Source organism: Cetorhinus maximus, chromosome 4 (assembly GCF_964194155.1).
Source record: "Cetorhinus maximus chromosome 4, sCetMax3.hap1.1, whole genome shotgun sequence".
NCBI lineage: Eukaryota > Metazoa > Chordata > Chondrichthyes > Lamniformes > Cetorhinidae > Cetorhinus > Cetorhinus maximus.
This window is the reverse complement of record NC_135882.1, coordinates 138,468,411-138,490,247: the sequence shown is the minus strand read 5'-3', so window position 1 is coordinate 138,490,247 and position 21,837 is coordinate 138,468,411. Positions and strand designations below refer to the sequence as shown.

Below are 21,837 nucleotides of genomic sequence, written 5' to 3'. Positions count from 1 at the left end.
GTCACATCGTGAAATCATTCAAATGTCACAGGCAAGGCGTAGTTGCATCTTAGACTCCAGGATGATGAGACAGTCTTGTTTTGGAAAAGGGTAAGTGCAAAATCTGAGGATTTAGCGGATTTTTGCTGTTTTTCTATCTCGTGACTGACTCAGATCCATAGATTACAGGGATTGCTTACAGATATGAGGGTGTCACAAGAAGGAAAAAACAGAATGTGCAACTGCATTGATTTACATTTTGTGTATTTTTTTTACAAATAATATATACAAGGCTAAAATATAATTTCTTTGGAAGGAGCCGTATAAGAGTTGGAAGTCATTTCAAAGTCTTACTCGGTGGTGTAACAACTCTTCACAGCTCCAATGAACACTTGACTAGAGGTTATACTGAACAAAGGCATGTCTCAGAAGTTCTTCTGCAGGTGGTCTCCGTTTCTCTTCTACGAATATTTGCTTCAGGAATGCCCGGCATGAGTTTGAAACACTGTCTGGAAGCTGGGGCTTGGTTGGCTGGGTGGCAATTTTGAAGATGGCAGCCATGGCTTCGAACTCTGCCCAAGGAGGCTTCTCAGTCAACATTTCCACAATGGTGCACCCTACACTCCTTTATAAATGAAAAGAAAACCATTTCAAAATACTCACATGCACATAAAGCATAAAATAACAGCACTAGGTTTGTTTAGAACCAACACAAGATAAAAATGCAATAGATAATATCTATTGTTTCTTTTTCTTTGTAGCATGACCCTACATTGACCTGGTCCCAGTGTCAAAGGAAGAGAACCATACATAGTAGAACATAAACAGGTTATTTAGCCCATCAAATTTCACCCTCCAGTACCCCAATGGGTAAGAGACCAAGAAGATGTAACGTAGACATTGTTTTACTGTTAGCAATTTTGTCCTTCCTCTCCTCATGGTGCTGTCTCTTGGTTAGGTGCAGTTCCACTAACGCCCGGCAATATCTCACCCATACTTCATGAGTGAACCCAGTGAGTACCAATTGTATAAAAGAGCTCCATTGCTTAATCCTGTCCTCACCCAAAGTTCAATCAATACAATAGAGTTCATGGGGGGCCAATCGAGGGTTATGAATTCACTTGCAACTTCACCGTTACTATCCCAGCTGAGGCAGCAAAGACCAGAGACTGAACTACAGTCTTGCTGGTCTACAGGTAGTACAACCAAAGTACATTTATCATCTGTGTTTTGGAGGATAATCTCAACAAATGATTTTGACATTCAACTCTTCATTATGAAGAATTTTTCTGCATTAATGTAGACGGTTACCTTTATACTCCCAGGAAACGTTTTGATTAAATTATTTTTTTTTAAATCACAGTCCCTAATTATTCTTCCCTTCATGCTGTCCCCAGTATAATGCTTACCAGACATCTGCTTTCCTGCCATATCCTTCGCCGCTGATAACCTCGGGGCTCATCCAGTAGGGTGTTCCAGTGACTGATTTAATCCCTGTCCCCGACATACAAATAGTCTGCAAACGTTTGCTGGCTCCGAAATCACCAAGTTTGACATTCCCTGCAGAGTCTCTCAAAATGTTGGCACCTGTGATGTGAAAATGATTATATGAAGCAAATCACTTCAAAGTTCGTTGAAAAAAGACTCTTTAAAAATACAGCAACAATATCTGGCGATAACTATCTAATTCAATTAAAGCCATGTTCAAATAAAGCTGCCAACCTGTATTTTTTTAAAAAATCTATTCTGTGTTCTGGGTGTTGCTCATTTATTGCTCATCCTTGATTCTCCTAGAGAAGGTGGTGGTGAGCTTTCATTTTGAAATACTTCAGTCTATTGGTGAAGAGTACTGTTAAGTGGGGAATTCCAGGATTTTGGCTGAATGAAGATGAAGGAACATCAGCAGATACCAAGTCAGGATGGTGTGTGACTTAGTGTGGAACTTGGAGATTATGATATTCCTATGCACTTGCTGCCCTTTGTTGGTGGGGGCCACTGCCGAAGGTGCTGTCGAAGAAGATTTGGCAAGTTGCTAAAGAGCATCCTGTAGATAGTACACACTGCAGCCACGATCCACCAGTATCCGACTGGTGTGTGGAAGGGATGCCAATTAAGAGGGATGTGTTATCCTGGATGGTATCAGACTTTGAGTATCGAGCCATAGCATTAGGAAACAGTTATACACAGACTACAAACTGCTCCTGTGGCCACTGGAGCCTAATATCAGCACAGTTCATGCATCTATTTTCACTATTGCCCTTTAAACTTCCTTTCCAAGATTTCACTCCACCAGCAGGTAACTTAGGATCCTTTTACAGTGCATTCCATTTCAAATTTTATATTTTTGCTTAATCTTCCTATAAATTCACAGATATAAACATTTTTTTTTAACACTTGGCCTCTATGTGATGACGTTGATCCCCAGTTGGTGCTTTCATTGTTGAACATGTCAAATAGCTATCTGCCACAACCAGTTGCTCTTTTAAAGCCTCATCTAGGTACCTGAAAGGGGGAGCCTGTTCTTCAATAAGTATCGGGGTTTATGAGTCAGTGTTTGATCTGTGGCAGATAGAACTATCTGATAACACATGCAAACTGGCTGGTACATGTGCTAAACTTAGTGATATACAAGTTGAATCATGATTGCACAATAATAATCAATCACGAAGCAACTTATAATTTACAACATGAGAAACATTGCCCTCCACTGATATGACACTTCATCAATGATACTGACCGACTCTCTGGTCTTTGTCTTTCTCCCCACAGCTTGGTTGCACGTGGGGAAACTCCCTCAATCCTTTCGCACTGAGGAATATTTCAATATTTATGAATGAGCTGGTGAATGCTTTTCTGAATTTTAATGCTAAAAAATGTGGAACTAAGATCTGAGGGCACGTGGACCAGTTCCTGAGTTACACTCTTGCAGGGCAGCCAACATAGGCAGAAAGGAAAAATCCACTGGTTTCAAATAATTATAGCTAATGTCAAAGGGAAGTCTTGTCGTGTAGGGGGCAGCATCCCCACCTCTGCATCAGAAGCTTCAGGGTCAAGTCCCTCTTCATGACTTGATGGCAATGGAAGGTGCATTCATAACGTGGCCAAACAGGTTGAATACCAGCCTGTAAATTCTCTATTACGCCTGATGGCAGGCGGTAACAGCGGGAGAGTTTCCTGGTCAGCCATATTGCAGAAGGCAATGGCAAACCACTGCAGTACTTTGCCCAGCATAATCATGGACCAATCCAATGGAAGTCCATGGTCGCCAATGTCCTCTTACATCATGGTACCTGAAGGAGGAGGAATGTCAACAGATTTCCGACTGTCATGTGGGGGAAAAGCAACCAGGTTAGCCAAAAGATAATGATTTGCCCTGTTCAAGATTGAGGAAGCTCCAGACAAAAACCAAAAATTGCATGCTTGATACAAAAATGATAAACGGCTTCTTTATTTATTTATTTATTCTTTCCTCAAACAGGAGCTGAGTAATGGTAATGCTAATTGGTCCTAAAATCATTATTAGCATAAAACTGAATCAATCAGAACAGCAAAATTTTAGGTCCATCTTTATGTTTATATTCCTTCATTGTTTCACCCCTCTCTAACTCTGTAATTGCCTACAAATACCCACCGCCTCCACTCACAAACACTCCATTCTAACTGTATTAACTCAATAGTTGCCCCAGTTAAAATCAGCTAATTCGGCATCAAAATCTGGGTTCTTCCTGGTCTGTATGATTCCTCCCCTAAGTAGTTAGCGATCTTACCAAATGAGCTATTATGAGACTAAGATCATGAATAAAGCAACCAAGACTAGCTTGCACTTATATAGTGACATTGCACATCATGCAGATATACTTCAAAGTGCATCGCAAACACTTTTACCAAGTGTTGTCTCATGAATATTTCATCCTCCATAAACTTCAGCTCAATCAAAACTCTGATGCCCTGCCTTAACTTGCACCAAGTTCCCTGCACCCTCCACCAGCACAGTCACCTCAGTGGGTACACATTCGCAATTAAGCTAGGGGCCAAAATCTGGTGAGCACATCACAGACATGTCCCTAAAGCTGATGGAGGATCTGACAGCTGAGGTCAGAGGACTGTTAGAGATTAGGTCTATGCCGAGCCCCCTGCTGATGACATACCTCTAGAAATGACCATAAGAAACCTGATGGCAATGCAGAGACGGGCAGGGGAACATCAGCAGAAGTGCCAGGGGCTAAGAAAATCCTTGGGTGAAAGGAGGAGGATCCATCCAAGCATGAGTTCTGCCATGGCTCCAGCATATGAGTGCATGGCTTCCTCCACAGAGAGGTCGGCAGCCCCCATGGAGAGCCAGGCCCAGGAGAACACTGTGACTGCCAGATATGCGCTCAGACCTGCATTCCATTACTCTAGCCATGGACTCTATATGGCAGTGGCTAGGCAACAGCGGGACTGCGCATCTTGATCTCCCTCCGGGTGCCCTTTCTCCTCTTGGAGTGAAGGAGGTTCCATCATGCACCAACAAGGAGAGAGGAGCACCAGCAAGCCGCCCTGGGGGCGTAATCTCAAGACGCTCCAAAGGTGCCCTGCTGCACCTCCTCCTCTCTGTCAGTGACCCAATGATCAGCAAAATGATGGAAAGTGTCGGCGACAGTGCTATCAAAAAGCACTTACTCAGCAATAACCTGCTCAGTGACGCTCAGTTTGGGTTCCGCCAGGGACATTCAGCTCCTGACCTCATTACAGCCTTAGTCCAAACATGGACAAAAGAGCTGAACTCCCGAGGTGAGCTGAAAGTAACTTCCCACAACATCAAGGGAGCAGTTAACTGAATGTGGCATCAAGAAGTCCTAGCAAAACTGAAGTCAATAGGACTCGGGGGAAACTCTCTAATTCTGATTCTGGTTGGAATCATACCTAGTACAAAGGAAGATGGTTGTGGTGGTTGGAGGTCAATCATCTGTCCCGGGACATTGCTGCAGATATTCCTCAGAGTAGTGTCCTAGGACAAACCATCTTCAGATGCTTTATCAATCACCTTCCCTCTATCATAAGGTCAGAAGTGGGGATGTTCGCTGATGATTGCACAATGTTCAGCACCATTCGTGACTCCTCAGATACTGAGGCAGTCCGTGTCCATATGCAGCAAGACAATATTCAGGCTTGGGCCGATAAATGGCAAATAATATTCATGCCATACAAGTGCCAATTGATGACCATCTCCAGCAAGAAAGAATCTAATTTTCTCGCCTTGCCATTCAACGGCACTACCATCGCTGAAACTCCCACTATCAATATTCTGGTGATTACCACTGACCAGATACTGAACTGGACCAGCCATATAAATACTGTGGTTGCAAGAGCAGGTCAGAGATTGGGAATTCTGTGGAGAGTAACTCCCCTCCTGACTACCATCTACAAGGCACAAGTCAGGAGTGTGATGGAATATCTCCACTTGCCTGGATGGATGCAGATCTAACAACACACAAGGCTGACACCACCCTGGACACAGAAGCCCGCTTGACTGGCACCCCATCCACCATCTTCAACATTCACTCCCTCCACCATGGATGCATGGTGGCAGGAGTGTGTACCATCTACAAGTTGCACTGCAGCAACTCACCAAGGGTCCTTTAACAACACCTTCCAAATCTGCAACATCTACCGCCTAGAAAGATAAGAGCAGCAGATAGATGGGAACACCACTACCTAGAAGTTTTCCTTCAAGTCACTCGCCATACTGACTTGGAACTATATCACCGTTCCTTCACTGTCACTGGGTCAAAATCCTGGAACTCCCACCATAACAGCACTGTGGGTGTACTATATCACATGGACTGCAGCTCACCACCACATTCTCAAGGGCAATTAGGGATGGAGAATAAATGCTGGCCTAGCCAACGACACCTATATTCCGTGAATTAATTTTAAAAATCTAACTACAGAAAGATGAGAGTATAGAAAGAGGATGGGTGTAATCAAAAAGGAAACTAGGAAAGCAAAGAGAGGGCTTGAAAGAATATTGGCAAGCAAATTCAAGGAGAACCCAAAGATGTTTTATCAATACATTAGGGTAAGAGGATAACTGAGGAAAGAGTAGAGCCCATAAAAGACCAAAACTGTAACCTACATGTGGAGGTGGAGGATGTAGATATGGTTCTTAATGAATATTTTGCACCTGTTCTCAAAAAAGAGGGTGACGATGCAGACATTGTAGATAAATAGAAGGAATGTGAACTATTGGATGTGATAAGCACAGGGAGGGAGGAAGTATTAAGAGGATTAGCATCCTTGAAAATATATAAATCACAAGGGCCAGATGAAATGTACCCCAGGCTGTTAAAAGAAGCCAGGGAGAAAATTGCGAGGGTCTAACCATCATTTTCATAATCCTCACTGGATACAGGTGAGGTGCCAGAGGATTGGAGGTCTGCTAATGTTGTACCTTTATCTAAAAAGGGAGCAAGAGTTAGACCAAATAATTACAGGCCAGTCAGTTTGACCTTGGTAGTGGGCAAATTATTGGAATCAATCCTGAGGGACAGGATAAACTGTCACTTAGAAAGTCATGGATTAATCAAGGACAGCCAACATGGATTTGTTAAGGGAAGGTCAGTTCTGAATAATTTGACTGAATTATTTGAGGAAGTAACAAGGAGGATTGCTGAGGGTAGTGTAGTTGATGTAGTCTACATGGATTTTAGCAAATATTTTTAAAAGGTCCCACATGGCAGGCTGGTTAAAAAAGTAAAAGCCCATGGGATCCAGGGGAAGGTAGAAAGCTGGATATAAAATTGGCTCAGTAGCAGGAAACAAAGGGTAATTGCTGAGGGATGTTTTTGTTTTGAAGGCTGTTTCTAGTGGGGTTCCGCAGGGGTCAGTACTAGGTCCCCTGATTTTTGTGGTATATATTAATGATTTGGATATAAATGTAGGGGGAATGATCAAGAAGCTTGCAGGCAACACAAAAATTGGCCGCACGGTTGATAGTGAGGTGATGTGGACTGCAGGAAGATATCAATGGACTGGGCAGAAAAGTAGCAAATGGAATTTAAATGAGAGAAGTGTGAGGTGATGCATTTGTCGATGTCAAACAAGGCAAAGGATCACACAGGAGGGTACTGAAAGATATAGAGGAAGTGAGGGACTTTGGAGTGAATGTCCCCAGATCTCTGAAGGCAGCAGGACAGGTTGAGAAGATGCTTAAGAAGGCATATGGAATCCTTTCATTTATTAACTAAGGCAGAGAATATAAGGGCAGGGAGGTTATAATGGAACTATATAATAAACATTTGTTAGGCCACAACTTGAGTATTGTGTGCAGTCCTGGTCACCTCAGAAAGGATATAACTGAATTAGAAAGGGTACAAGGATGTTGCCAGAACTGGAAAATTGCAGCTTTGAAGAAAGATTGGATAGGCTGAGGTTGTTCTCCTTGGAATAGAGGAAGCTGAGGGGAGATTTGATTGAGATGTACAAAATTGTGAGAGGCCTGGATAGGAAGGGCCTATTTATTGTAGCAGAGAGGTCAGTGGCTAGGAGGCAAAGATTTAAAGTGATTGGTAGAAAGATTAGAGGGGAGATGAGGAAATATTTTTTCATCGAGAAGATTGTGGGGGTCTGGAACCCATTGTCTGAATGGGTAGTAGAGGCAGAAGCCCTCAACTAATTTAAAAGGTGTCTATGCACCTGAAGTGCCGTAACCTGCAGGGCTACGGACCAAATGCTGGAAAGTGGGATTAGGCTGGGTAGCTCGTTTTTTGGCTGGCACAGCCACACTGGGCTAAGTGGCCTCTTTCTGTGCCATCAACATTCTATGGTTCTATTCTATTGAAGTCTGCTAAGAACAGCACCTTCTCAGTATCCAACCTCTTCCCCTGTTGCAGAACACTCACTCTTGCAGCAAACATACAGGCAAAATGAAACCAGAAAACCTTCTTAAACTCCACCCACCTCCATGACAACGCAACCTGCTGTGGTCTATCTTCAAACTGAAGTACAAAAATAAAGAAGTCTTGCTACAATTGTATGCAGCTTTGGTGAGACCACACTTGGAATAGTATGTGCAATTTTGGTCTCCATATTTAAGGAAAGATTTTTTTTATTCGTTCACAGGATGTGGGCTTCGTTGGCTAGGCCAGCATTTTTTGCCCGTCCGTAATTGCCCTTGAGCAGGTGGTAAACAGCCTTCTTGAACTACTGCATTCCATGTGGTGTAGGTACGCCCAGAGCGCTGTTAGGAAGGGAGGTTCCAGGATTTTGACCCAGTGACAGTGAAGGAACGGCGATATATTTCCAAGTCAGGATGGTGAGTGGCTTTGATGGGAACTTCCAGGTGGTGGTGTTCCCATCTATCTGCTGCCCTTGTCCTTCTAGGTGTTAGAGAGCGTGGATTTGAAAGGTGCTGTCGAAGGAGCCTTGGTGAGTTACTGCAGTGCATCTTGTAGATGGTACACACTGTGGCTACTGTGTGTCAGTGTTGGAGGGAGTGAATGTTGAAGGCGATGGATGGGTGGCAATCAAGCGAGCTGCTTCATCCTGGATGGTGCCGAACTTCTTGAATGTTGTTGGAGCTGCACCATCCAGGCAAGTGGAGAGTATTCTATCACACTCCTGCCTTGTAGATGGTGGACAGGCTTTGGGGAGTCAGGTGATGAGTTACTCACCACAGGATTCCCAGCGTCTGACTAGCCCAGTTCAGTTTCTGGTCAATGGTAACCCCCCCCAAGATGTTGATAGTGGGGGATTCAGTGATGGTAATGCCATTAAATGGCAAAGGGAGATGATTAGATTCTCTCTTGTTGGAGTTGGACATTGCCTGGCACTTGTATGGCACAAATGTTATTTGCCACTTATCAGCCCAAGCCTGAATGTTGACCAGGTCTTGCTGCATATACTTGCATTGGAAGTAGTACAGCACCACTAGATTAGTCCCTGGGATGAGGAGGTTGTCCTATGATGAGAGGTTGAGTAAATTGTGTCTTTCTTCTCTGGAGTTTAGTGGAATGTGATGAGATTTCATTGAAACATTTAAGGTTACGAAGGGGCTTGACAAGGTAGATATGGAGACATTGTTTCCCCTGGTTGGGAATCTAGAACAAAGGGGCACAGTCTAATGATAAATGTGTCAATCATTTAGGACTACGATGAGGAGAAATGTCTTCATTTAAAGGTTTCTGAAATCTGAAATTCTCTACCCCAGAAGGTTGTGAATGCTCCATCACTGAATATATTTAAGGTTAGGATAGACAAATTTCTGGTGTCTTATAGAATCAAGGGATATGGGAAAGTGGAATTGAAGCTCAAGATCAGCCCTGATCATACTGAATGGCTGAGCAGGCTTGATGACAGCATGGTCTTCTCATGCTCCTATTTCTGACCTCTTATCTTCGTAACTAAGGTAATACAAAAAAAAAGCCAAACTTCACGCAAAAATAGATCAAACATCAATGAGATGAATGATCAGTCAATTATTTTAATTATTTTTTTTAAATGGAATGCTGGGCGGCTTTAAGAAGTGATTTCCAGAATAAAGCTGATGTGGCTGAAGGCTCTGGTGCCAATGATGAGGTGAAGATGATCAATGTTTGAAAATCCGGAGTCAGAGAACATAAATTTTCAGGGAAAAAATAAAGTTGGAGTAGATAATAAAGATTTTTTTAAATTATTCATTTACAGGATGTGGGCTTCGCTGGCTAGGCCAGCATTTATTGCCCATCCCTAGTTGCCCTTGAGAAGGTGGTGGTGAGCTGCCTTCTTTAACCGCTGCAGTCCATGTGGCGTAGGTACACCCACAGTGCTGGTAGGAAGGGAGTTCCAGGATTTTGACCCAGCGACAGTGAAGGAATGGCGACATATTTCCAAGTCAGGATGGTGAGTGACTTGGAGGGGAATCTTCATGTGGTGGTGTTTCCCCTATCTGCTGCCCTTGTCCTTCTAGATGGTAGTGGTCATTGGTTTGGAAGGTGCTGTCTAAGCAGCCTTGGTGAATTTCTGCAGTGCATCTTATAGATGGTGCATATTGCTGCTACTGTTCGTCGGTGGTGGTGGAGGAAGTGCATGTTGTGGAAGGGGTGCCAATCAAACAAGCTGCTTTGTCCTGGATGGTGTCAAGCTTTTTGAGTGTTGTTGGAGCTGCACTCATCCAGCAAGTGGGCAACATTCCATCACACTGCTGACTTGTGCCATGTAGATGGTGGATAGGCTTTGCGGGGTCAGGAGGAGAGCTACTCCTAGCCTTTGGCCTCCTCTTGTAGCCACAATATTTATATGGCTGGTCCAGTTCAGTTTCTGGTCAATGGTCACCTCCAAGATGTTGATAGTGGCGGATTCAGTGATGCTAATGCCATTGAATGTCATGGGGTGATGGTCAGATTCTCTCTTGTTAGAGATGGTCATTGCCTGACACATGTGTGGCGCGAATGTTACTTGCCATTTGTCAGCCCAAGCCTGGAACTTGCCCAGGTCTTGCTGCATTTGGACATGGACTGCTTCAGTATCTGAGGAGTCGCGAATGGTGCTGCACAATGTTCAATCATCAGCGATCATCCCTCTTCTGACCTTATGACAGAAGGGAGGTCATTGATGAAGCAGCTGAAGATAGTTGGGCCTAGGACACTACCCTGAGGAACTCCTACATTGTGTCCTGGAACTGAGATGACTGACCTCCAACAACCATAAACGTCTTCCTTTGTGCTGGGTATGACACCAACCAGTGGAAAGTTATCCCCCTGATTCCCATTGACTCCAGTTTTACTAGGGCTCCTTGATGTCACATTCGGTCAAATGCTGCCTTGATGTCAAGGGCAGTCACTCTCACCTCACCTCTGAAATTTAGCTCTTTTGTCCTTGTCTGAACCAAGGCTGTAATGACGTCAAAAACTGAGCACCTCTGGTGGAACCCAAACTAAGCATCAGTGAGCAAGCTATTGCTAAGCAAATGCCACTTCATAGCATTGTTGACAACCCATTCCACCACTTTACTGATGATCGAGAGTAGGTTGATGGGGCGGTATTTGGCTGGGTTGGATTTGTCCTGCTTTTTGTGTACAGGACATACCTGGACAATTTTCCACATTTCTGGTTAGATGCCAGTGTTGTAGCTGTACTGGGACAGCTTGGCCAGGGGTACAGCAAGTTCTGGAGGACAAGCCTTCAGTACTATTGCTGGAATATTGTCAGGGCCCATAACCTTTTCAGTAAACAGTGCATTCAGCTATTTCTTGATATCATGTGGGGTGAATCAAATTCACTTAAGACTGGCACCTGTGATGCTGGGGACATTCGGAGGAGGTCAAGATGGATCATCCAATTGGGCACTTCTGGCTGAACACTGTTACAAATGCTTCAGCCTTATCTTTTGCACTGCTATGCTGGGCTCCTCCATCATTGAGGATGGGGATATCTGTGGAGTCTCCTCCTCCAATGAGTTGTTTAATTGTCTGCCACCATTCACGACTGGATATGATAGAACTGCAGAGCTTAGATCTGATCCTTTGGTTGTGTGATCACTTAACCCTATCTATCACTTGCTGTTTATGCTTTTGGAATGCAAGTAGTCTTGTGTTGTAGCTTCACCAGGTTGACACCTCATTTTTAGGTATGCCAGGTGTTGCTTCAGGCATACCTACGGGATGCCCTCCTGCACTTTACATTAAACCAGGGTTGATCCCTTGGCTTGATGGTAATGGTAGAGTGGGGGATATGCCAGGCCATGAGGTTACAGATTGTGTTCGAGTACAATTCTGCTGCTGCTGATGAACCTCATGGATACTCAGTCTTGAGTTGCTAGGTCTGTTTGAAATGTATCCGATTTAACATGGTTGGTAATGCCACACAGCATGATGGCAGGTATCCTCAATGTGAAGACAGGACTTTGTCTCCACAACAACTGTGTGGTGGTCACTCCTACCCATATTGGGATGGACAGATGCATCTGCGGCAGGCAGGTTGGTGAGGATGAGGCCAAGTATGTTTTTCCCTCTTGTTGGTTCCCTCATCACCTGCCACAGACCCAGTCGAGCAGCTATGTACCTTAGGACTCGGCCAGCTCGGTCTGTTGAGGTGCTACCAAGCCACTCTTGGTGATGGACATTGAAGTCTGCGCCCTTGTCACTTTCAGTGCCTCCTCCGAGAAGTGTTCAACATGGAGGAGCACTGATTCATCAGCTGAGGGAGGGCGATACGTGGTAATCAGCAGGAGGTTTCCTTGCCCATGTTTCACCTGATGCCATGAAACTTCATGGGGGCCAGAATCAATGAAGACTTCCTGGGCAACTCCCTCCTGACTGTCTACCACTGCACCACCAGCTCTCTCCTCCCGGATTCGTGGCCATCATTAGACTTTTAATTCCAGATTTTTATTGAATTCAAATTCCACCATCTGCCGTGGCGGGATTCGAACCAGGGTCCCCAGAGCATTACCCTGGGTCTCTGGAATACTAATCCAATGACAATACCACTATATCACTGCCTCCCCCTGATATGGTGAGACAAAATCATATGCTAAGAGAGGTGTTTGTAATACGGTCAAACAGAGGAGGGGCCAGGGTGTTACAGAGGGAATGCTGACAGTGCAGGGGAGGGAAAGGTGTGATTGGTGATGGCATCACGCTGGAGGTAGGAGAATTGGCAGAGGACGTTCCGTTAAATGCAGAGGCTGGTGGAGTTGAAGTTAAAAGGAACCTTATCCTGGTTCTGGAAGGGAGGGGGAGGGCTGAGAGCAGAAGGGTGGGAAAAGGTTGGACATGACTGCAGGTCCTGTCAACCACAGTTGTGGGGGTTGAGGGGTGTAGGAATTCCCAGTTGAGGAAAAAAGTGGACATATCAGGAGCGCGATTCTGGAAGGTTGCATCATCAGAACACAAGGCGACAGGGTAACTGGGAGAATGGAATGGAGTCCTTGCAGGAAGCAGGGTGTGAGGAAGTGTAGCCAAGTTAGCTATGGGAGTCAGTGCACTCCTCATGAATATTAGATGATATCCTGTCCTCATAAATGAAGACAGGCAAGTTGACGAAGGGAAGATTCAAAGATAGACCATGCATAGATGAGAGAAGGGTGGAAATTAGAAGCAAAGTTGGTGATGTTTTCCACTTCCGAGTGAGAGCAGGAAGTGGCACAGATACAGTCATCAATGTACTGGTCATCAATATGTTTGCCTGGTCCACTTATCAATCACCCCCAACACCTCGCCCCTTTCCCACATCACCTTCCCATGAAAAAGCAGATGTAACACCTGCCTGTGTACCTCCTCTCTCCTCACCACCCAGTGCCCAAACACTCCTTCCAGGTGAAGCAATGGTTTCAATTTAGTATACTGCATTCACTAGTCACAATATAGTCTTCTCTACATTGGAGACGCCAAATACAGATTGGTGACCGCTTTGTGTAAGACCTCCGCTCAGTCCACAAGCATGACCCCGAGCTTCCGGTTATCTACCATTTTAATTCCCCTCCGTGCTCTCACAATGACATCTCCATCCTCAGCTTGCTGCAGAGTTCCAGTGAAGCTGGACGCAAACTCGGGAAACAGGACTTCTTTTCCAATTTGGCATTTTACAGCCTTCTGGCCTCAACACTGAGTTCAACAATTTCAGACAGTAAACTCTATTCCTCCCATTTTGCTTCTGTTTTTTTTTGCATATCCTGGCCTTAATCTTGTTCTTATGTTTTTGCTTTCAATCACAGCTGTTCTGCCATTTACACCCACTCTAGGTATTTTTTTGTTTCTTTGTTACAATCATTATCACTTCCTTTGCCTTTTATACCATGAAATCTTTTGTCATTTAATCCCTCCTGCCCTCTGCACTATTGCAGACCTTCTCTCCCAACCATCTCTCACTTGCACAAACCTTTTACATTTCTATCTTCTTTCAGTTCTGAAGGTCCTTGAGCTGAAACATTAACTGTTTTTCTCTCCCCAGATGCTGCCAGACATGCTGAGTATTTCCAACATTTTCTGTTTTTAATACACTCATTTTACATATTGTCTAATTCAGCATGAATTAGAACAACTGTCCCAGAAGGGGGAATGGAATCATTGACAAGGACTAGGCTTCTCCTCCAAGTGACCTCTCACCTACAGACACAATATGAACCAGGATTTTATTCTTTCACTGTCACTGGCAAGGCCAGCATTTGTTGCCCATCCCTAATTGCCCTTGAGTGACTTGCTAGGCCATTTCAGAAGGCAGTTAAGAGTCAACCACATTGCATTAGGTCTGGTGACACTTGTAGGCCAGACCAGGTAAGGACGGCAGATTTCCTTCCCTAAAGGACATTAGTGAGCCAGATGGGTTTTTACAACCATTACTGAGACTAGCTTTCCATTCCAGATGTTATTAACTGAATTTAAATTCCACCAGCTGCCGTGGTGGGATCTGAATCCACTTTAGCCTGGGTCTCTGGGTCACTAATCCAGTCCAGTGACATTATCATTATGCCACCGCCATGATCTTGCCATGAGTACTTCATTAGAAATGCAGACTGCTCATCACAGTGTGAGCAAACCTGCCTCTTGGCCTCACCTCATGAGTGCTCATTACAAAAAACCCACCCATCCAACAGCAATATACATTCTGCCAGTTCCCCCCAGCCCCCAGTCTTCCTTGCATTTAAACCTCTTGACTTCCCACTGCTTGTTCTGATGATGTATCATCTTAGTTGCCATGCCAATAAGGCTTTGCCAAGAATGAAGATAGGAACTTTAAACTGGTGAGCAATCTAAAATTTTAAAAACCAAAGACTTTAGTCATTGTTCTTGACTGAGAATATTTTCCTCTTCCTTTTCCTGGCCCTCCCCAAAAGCACGTCTTCCTGTAGAATGGAGAAGTAGAATGATTTTCTTATAACTTGATCCAACATTGTGGAGTTGAATCAGCAAGGGCGATAACACCTTAAAAACAGGGTGGAACACAACGGAATTGGCAGACAGGAAGATGATTTAAGAGAAAGTGTTTGGCACTGGCATGTCTTGATTAAAGTGAATGAGTTTTGAGTGCTAGACACAGTGCTGAGCATACCAAAACGAAAGACTTCCTATCAATCAGCTTGAAATTATGGAGTTATTTTTAAAATAATGACTCACTCGTAGGCAAATTTCAAAACCTACATGAGAGTTTTAATAAAGTGCATTGAATTCTGATTAAGTTGGTCTGATGATGTTTTTCTATGCTTCAGACACTATGTAAATACATATTACTGCTGCTTTTGTAAGGAGCATTTTCAAATATCGCTTCTTTAATTCTGTCATGATACATAAGGATTTAAAACTTGGTTGACTCTTAATTGTTTGTTGAAATGGCCTAGCAAACTGTTTACTTTAATTGCACAAATTGCAGCAGTTCAAAGGGGAAGTCCAGCAGCATCTTCTCAAGAGTAACTAGGGATGAGCACGAAATGCTGGCCTTGCCTGTGACACGCACATCCCCAGAATGAATATAAAATAAAACAAACAACTTCACTGATGGAAATCATGTCCAAGTCCAGCTTAACAGTATTTTGGCACAGTTCACTTCAGGGAAGAACCAATCATTATCATTTTAAACACAAACATACTGTACAATTTGTACCAAAACAGAAAATGCTGGAAAAACTCAGCAGGTCTAACAGCATCGAGGAGAGAAAAACAGAGTTAACGTTTTGAATTCGTATGACTTCTTCAGAGCTGAAGTTTTGATAGTGCACGTAGAAATATAAGGTATGATCAGACAAAGTCAACCTGTTATACGAAAGGGAAATTGTGTTTCACAAAATTATGGAGTTTAAGGATGTAACTAGTGAGGGACATAAAGGGAAACCAGAAGATGAGTATTTTCAGGATTTCCAAAAGGCATTAACTAAAGTGTCACGAACATACAAATTAAGAGCAGGAGTAGGCCATTTGGCCCCTCAAGCCTACTCCGCCATTCAATAAGATCCTGGTTGTTCTGGTTGTGGCCTCAACTCCACATTCTGTCCACCCCCAACGGCCTTTGACTGCCTTGTTACTCACAAATCTATCTACCTCTGCCTTAAAAACATTCATTGATGCTGCCTCCACCGCTCTCTGGGGAAGTGTTCCAAAGATACATGAGCCTTAAAAAATTTCTTCTCATCTCCATTTTAACTGTGAGCCCTTTATTTTTAAACTGTGTCCCCTAGTTCTCGTCTCACCCACAAGGAAAAACATTCTTTCAGCATCCCACCCTGTCAAGCCCCCTCAGGATCTTCTAGGTTTCAATAAGATCACCTCTCAATCTTCTAAACTCCAACGGATACAGACCCAGCCTGTCCAACCTTTCCTCATAAAATAATCCCCCCCATCCCAGGTGTCAGTCAAGTGATCCTTCTCTCAACTTCTTCTAATGCATTTATATCCTTCCTTAAATAAGGAGAGCAAAACTTTACACAGTACTTGAGATATGGTCTTACCAACATCCTGTACACATCCCTACTTTCCCTACTTTTATATTCCATTCCCCTTGCAATAAACAACATTCCATTTGCCTTCCTAATCATTTGCTGTATTTGCATACTAACTTTTCCCAATTCATGTATCAGGACATCCAGGTCCCTCTGTACTTCAGAGCTCTGCAATTTCTCTCTATTTAAATAATATGCTACTTTTCTATTGTTCCTGCCAAAGTGGACGAGTTCACATTTTCCCACATCATACGCCATCTGCCAACTTTCTGCCCACTCATTTAACCTATGCCCCTTTGCAGACTCCAAACGTCCTCTTCACAACTTACTTTCCTACCTATCCTTGTGTCAACAGCAAATTTCACAAGATAAGGGCTCCTCATGAAGTTGGGGGAGATATATTAACATAGGAGGATTGGTTAATGGACAGGAAGCAGAGATTAGGGATAAGTATGGCAGGCTGTTACTAGTGGAGAGCTGCAAGGATCAGTTTTAGGGCCTCAGATATTTACAATCTATATGAATGAGTTAGACAGAGTGATGTATGATAGAAAGTTAAATGGGAATGTGAGCTATGAGGAGCACACAGATACTGCAAAGAGATAGAGACAGGTTAAGTGAGCAGGCAACAAGGTGGCAGATGGAATATAATGTGGGGAAATGTGAAGTCATTCATTTGATCGTAAGAATAGAAAAGCAGAATGAAACTTGCTGATGCTCAAAGGGATTCCAGTGTACTCATACATACAAAATAGGAAAAGTAGGCTAGTCAGCCTCTGCAGCCTGCTCCGCCATGCAAGATCATGGCTGATCGGATTGTGTTTTCTTGTGCTGAGTTTTTCCGGCATTTTCAGTTTTTGTTTCAGATTTCCAGCATCCGTAGTATTTTGCTTTTACCTTAGTGTACAATTTGTTTGTCTGATTCAAAGCTCCTTTTAAATTTAACATTGTTGTTTAAATTCACTGAATTCCAGGAAACTGGTCCACAGATATTGATTGAAGTAGACTTTTCAAATCAATGAGTTTTAATTATAATCTTGAACGGCAAGGTCAACCAGAGTGTCTGAAAAATGTTAAATTAAGGTATATAACACCTGCAACTAATAAAAGAATGAATAGCAACACGAGGAGAAGGATTACAATTAATTTAACAGAGAGTTTGAAACTATTTATTACATAAGGAGGTAACATATAATTCTGAGACTACTTCTGGAGACATGGCAACAAAAAAGTCAGAACCAGGAATTAAACATTTCAATGTTTAACACATGTAGGAAAGATAAGAGAAGGAAAACCGAGAGGTGGAGTACCTATTCAGGTAGCATAATAGCAGTAGAAGAAAGGGATGCAGTTATTGGCAAGACAAAAATAGAATCCATATGGATAGAGATAAGAGATAATAAAGAATCTATAACACTAATAGGTGTTGTCTACAGATCACCTAATATAGGAAGCAAGATGGAGGAAGAAATGCATAAACAAATTATGAAATTAAGTAAACTTCGTAAAATAATAAGCATGGGCAATTTCAGCTACCCTAATATTAATTGGACAGAAGAGATAGGTAAATGGGATAAGGGAAAGGAATCCCTACACTGTTTTCAGGATTCCTTTCGAACCCAAAATCCCAACAAGGAAAGATTTGCTTTTGAATCTAGTAATGGAGAATGAAGTAGTGCAGATAAGAGAAGTAAAAGTAGGGCACATCGAGGCAATAGTGATCATAATATAATGATGATACAGAAGGACATAAAGTATGGCCAAAACCAGATTAATAGATGGAGAAAAGCTGATTTTGAGGGAGTGAAAACAGAACTTGCGAAAATAAAATGGACAACAATTTTGGCAAACAATAATGTAGATCAACAATGGGAAATATTTAAAATGGTGTTCAACAGAGTGCAGAAAAAATATATTCCTCTAAAAAGAAAGAACAAACTAAACACTAGTGAGACTCAAAAGACGAATAAAGACTTAACAGGCCACATAAGAGTGAGGAAAGAGACATACATTAAGGACACAGACCACAGAAGAGTGCATGATAAGTGTAATGAACTCCGATACTTACCTTAAGTTGAGTTCGTGAGTCGCAGTTCAGGAACTACAGTTCCTGGCAGGCCTTGGACCTTCTGTATATGTGCTGACCAGGAATTGGCCGAACACGCGCAGTTCGTGTTTTTTTTTACATTTTCAGGTCTTTTGCGCAAGCGGCAGCTGGAGAACGGCCACACACGAGCAGTTCATTTATCTCACCACCTTTAGGCCGGGGACTAGCCCTGTGCACGTGCGCAGGAGGAAAAGAAGAAAAGTGAAACAGTGTGAAACTACAGGGCATGTGACCCAGAACCAGGGTGCCAATTGAGTCAAGGCGCCTCAGGGAACAGGGAGAGGGACAGGGAGAAGGTCCCAAACCAAGAAGGTGGTCCCAAACCAGGGAGTGGGACAGAAAGAGGTCCCAGAAGAAAGTCCCAGGCAGGGAGATAGACAGGGATCAGAAATAGATCCCACTGAGTCAAGATAAACTACGAGAGCAGAGAAGAAGGCTCCAAGTCATTGCGAGGAGCAGAATTGAAACAAAGTGGACTCAAGAGAAGCCCAGAAGATCTAAGATGGCAGCCAATGGTTGTCAACTGCGTGCTGTGGGCATAAGGACAAAGGTGTCCTTTTGGAGCAATGGTGTTCTGTTTGGCACGGCTGAAGATCTGAGAGCGTGCTTGGAAGATGAAGCGCGAGTGTGCTTGGAGATCCAAGGGAAAGGAATCTCAGAAGGCAAGATCGAAACCCTGGAGGTGGATTCTTGAAGCCGTCCAAGTGGGAGCAATGTTTGAAGAGAATTCTAAGCAAGTTCTTTGAATGTGGAGATTGAAAGCCGTCATGAGAAAGACAGAGGCCAGGATTTTTCCTATGGCAGGCGGGCTGGGCGGGGGCGGGTGGGAATGGGCGCAGTGGTGATTGCCGCCCAGGGTCAGCTCCGTGCCGCCATTTTACGCGGGCGGGCCAATTAAGGCCCACCCAGCGTAATGTACGGCTAGTAGCCCTCAGCGCTATCTGTGCAGGCGGGGGGGGAGGATGGAGAGTTGGGGTCTGCACTCTTTTGCGCATGAGCGCCAAAGAGTACAGCAATCTCCCTGAGGCACAGAGCTGACTCAGGAAGATTGAATGTACAATAAAATAAGGAGAGAAATGATTTAAAAATTTATTTGAAGATGTCCCCTCATGTGACTGTGTCACATGAGTGGGGACATGTTTGTAAATTTATGACTATTTATTTATTAAAAGCTTCAGGAAACCTCATCCCGCCCGTGGATAAGGTTTCCTGAAAAACATGAAGGCCGCTTGGGCTTTTCGCCTGCCTGGCAACCTTAAGGTTGGACGGGCAACGTTCTTAACTGCTTTAATTAATTTTTTAATGGCCTATTGACATTTCGGCAGGCGCGCAGCCGACTCCAGTGCGCACCCGCCGAACTAAATATTGCGATGGCGTGCGATGATGTCGGGACACACGCCCGACGTCACTGCGCGTCATTTTATGTGTCAGTGTGTCGGGCCCGCCCCCGCACACTGACCGGAAGATTCTGCCCAGAGTTTCAGACCGGCTGGCTCATCACAGAATCTCACAGCGCAGAAGAGGCCATTCGGCCCATCAAGTCTGCACCGACACGTGAGTAACACCTGACCTACCAGCACTTGGCCCATAGCCTTGAATGTTATGACATGCCAAGTGCTCATCCAGGTACTTTTTAAAGGATGTGAGGCAACCCGCCTCCACCACCCTCCCACGCAGTGCATTCCAGACCGTCACCACCCTCTAGGTAAAAAAAGATTTTCCTCACACCCCCCTAAACCTCCTGCCCATCACCTTGAACTTGTGTCCCCTCGTGACTGACCCTTCAACTAAGGGGAACAGCTGCTCCCTATCCACCCTGTCCATCTCGATCAGGTCGCCCCTCAGTCTTCTCTGCTCCAACAAAAACAACCCAAGTCTATCCAACCTCTCTTCACAGCTTAAATGTTTCATCCCAGGCAACATCCTGGTGAATCTCCTCTGCACCCCCTCCAGTGCAATCACATCCTTCCTATAATGTGGCGACCAGAACTACATACAGTACTCCAGCTGTGGCCTCACTAAGGTTCTATACAACTCCAACATGACCTCCCTACTTTTGTAATCTATGCCTCGATTGATAAAGGCAAGTGTCCTATATGCCTTTTTCACCACCCCACTAACATGCCCCTCCGCCTTCAGAGACCTATGGACACACACGCCAAGGTCCCTTTGTTCCTCAGAACTTCCTAGTTCCTTGTCAAACCTCATGGTGTGACAAGCGTCTGGGTGGATTATTGAGAAATCCATAGAATCTGCTTTGGTCACATCTGTGATCTACTTTGCAGTGTGGTGTGTCCGACCACAGTTTGCCAGTTGCTTCACATAAACCAGATATTTATGCTGAATATTAGAGTATAAGATAAAGATGGTGAATTGAGTTATTTTTCCAAATGTGTGTATCTGTAAAGATATAGCTGGGGTGAAGAAACAGTGAATATTTTAATAATTTTCTTGTGTTTCTATTGAGATCTTTCCAACCTTCCTATCTGATGTAATAGAGTTCATTTTTCTTGTTTAATAAATGTTTTATTTTTTGTGTTAAAATGAGGACTTTAAATGATGTGATGAGCAATGAGGTGAGTGCATTTAAAATTAAAAAGGGTGATATATTAAATAAACTAAGCAAACTCAAAGAGGATAAAGCCCCTCGTCTGGATGGATTGCATCCAAATCTTTTAAAAGAATCTACGGAAGAGATAGCAGAGGCATTACTACTCATATTTAATATTTTTGTTAGAAAAAGTTGTAGCACCAGAGGACTGGCAGACAGCTAACGTGATTCCTATTTTGAAGAGGGACAGAACATGTCCAGGGAATTATAGACCAGTCAGCTTAATGTCAGTGATAGGAAAAATAATGGTATACTTACTAAAGGAGAGAATAGAAAAACATATAGAAATGGGAAATACAGTAATAAATAGTGAGCATGGGTTTTAAAAGGGAATATCCTGCTTAACCAACCTTAATGAATCTTTGAGAGGGTAATAGGGAGAGTAAGATAGTGGTGATGCATTACATGTGGTTTATCTGAATTTTCAAAAGACTTTTGATGAGGTGCCCCTTAATAGGCTAATGAATAAGGTCAGAGAACGGCAGAAAACATTGGCCAGAATCTTCGGGCCGGTGAGTGTGGGCAGGCCCCGCTCGCCGATGCGTAAAATGATGCGCGGTGGCGTCGGGCGTGCATCCCAACGTCACGTGCCATTCAGATCGTCAAGTCGGCGGGCACGCGCCAGAGTCGGCTGCGCGCCTGACGAACTTTCAAAGGCCTATCAAGGCCATTTAAATTCCAATTAAATTAATTAACTGAGCTTAAGGTTGGCGGGCAGGCGAAGAGCCCAGGCAGCCTTCGCATTTATAA

General features: G+C 43.7%; 1 protein-coding gene across 4 annotated transcripts in view; it reads right to left on the bottom strand.

Moving 5' to 3' along the window:
- Positions 1-226: 226 nt before the first annotated feature.
- Positions 227-21,837, bottom strand: part of map3k22 (mitogen-activated protein kinase kinase kinase 22) — a 159,834-nt gene continuing 138,223 nt past the window's right edge. For all 4 annotated transcript variants that reach the window (XM_078540920.1, XM_078540922.1, XM_078540921.1 and 1 more), the window contains exons 16-17: positions 1,389-1,566; positions 227-604 (exon numbers count right to left, since the gene is read on the bottom strand). In XM_078540920.1, coding sequence (XP_078397046.1) covers positions 376-604; positions 1,389-1,566 — 407 coding nt within the window. In that variant the 3' untranslated portion in view covers positions 227-375. The remainder of the gene's footprint in view (positions 605-1,388; positions 1,567-21,837) is intronic.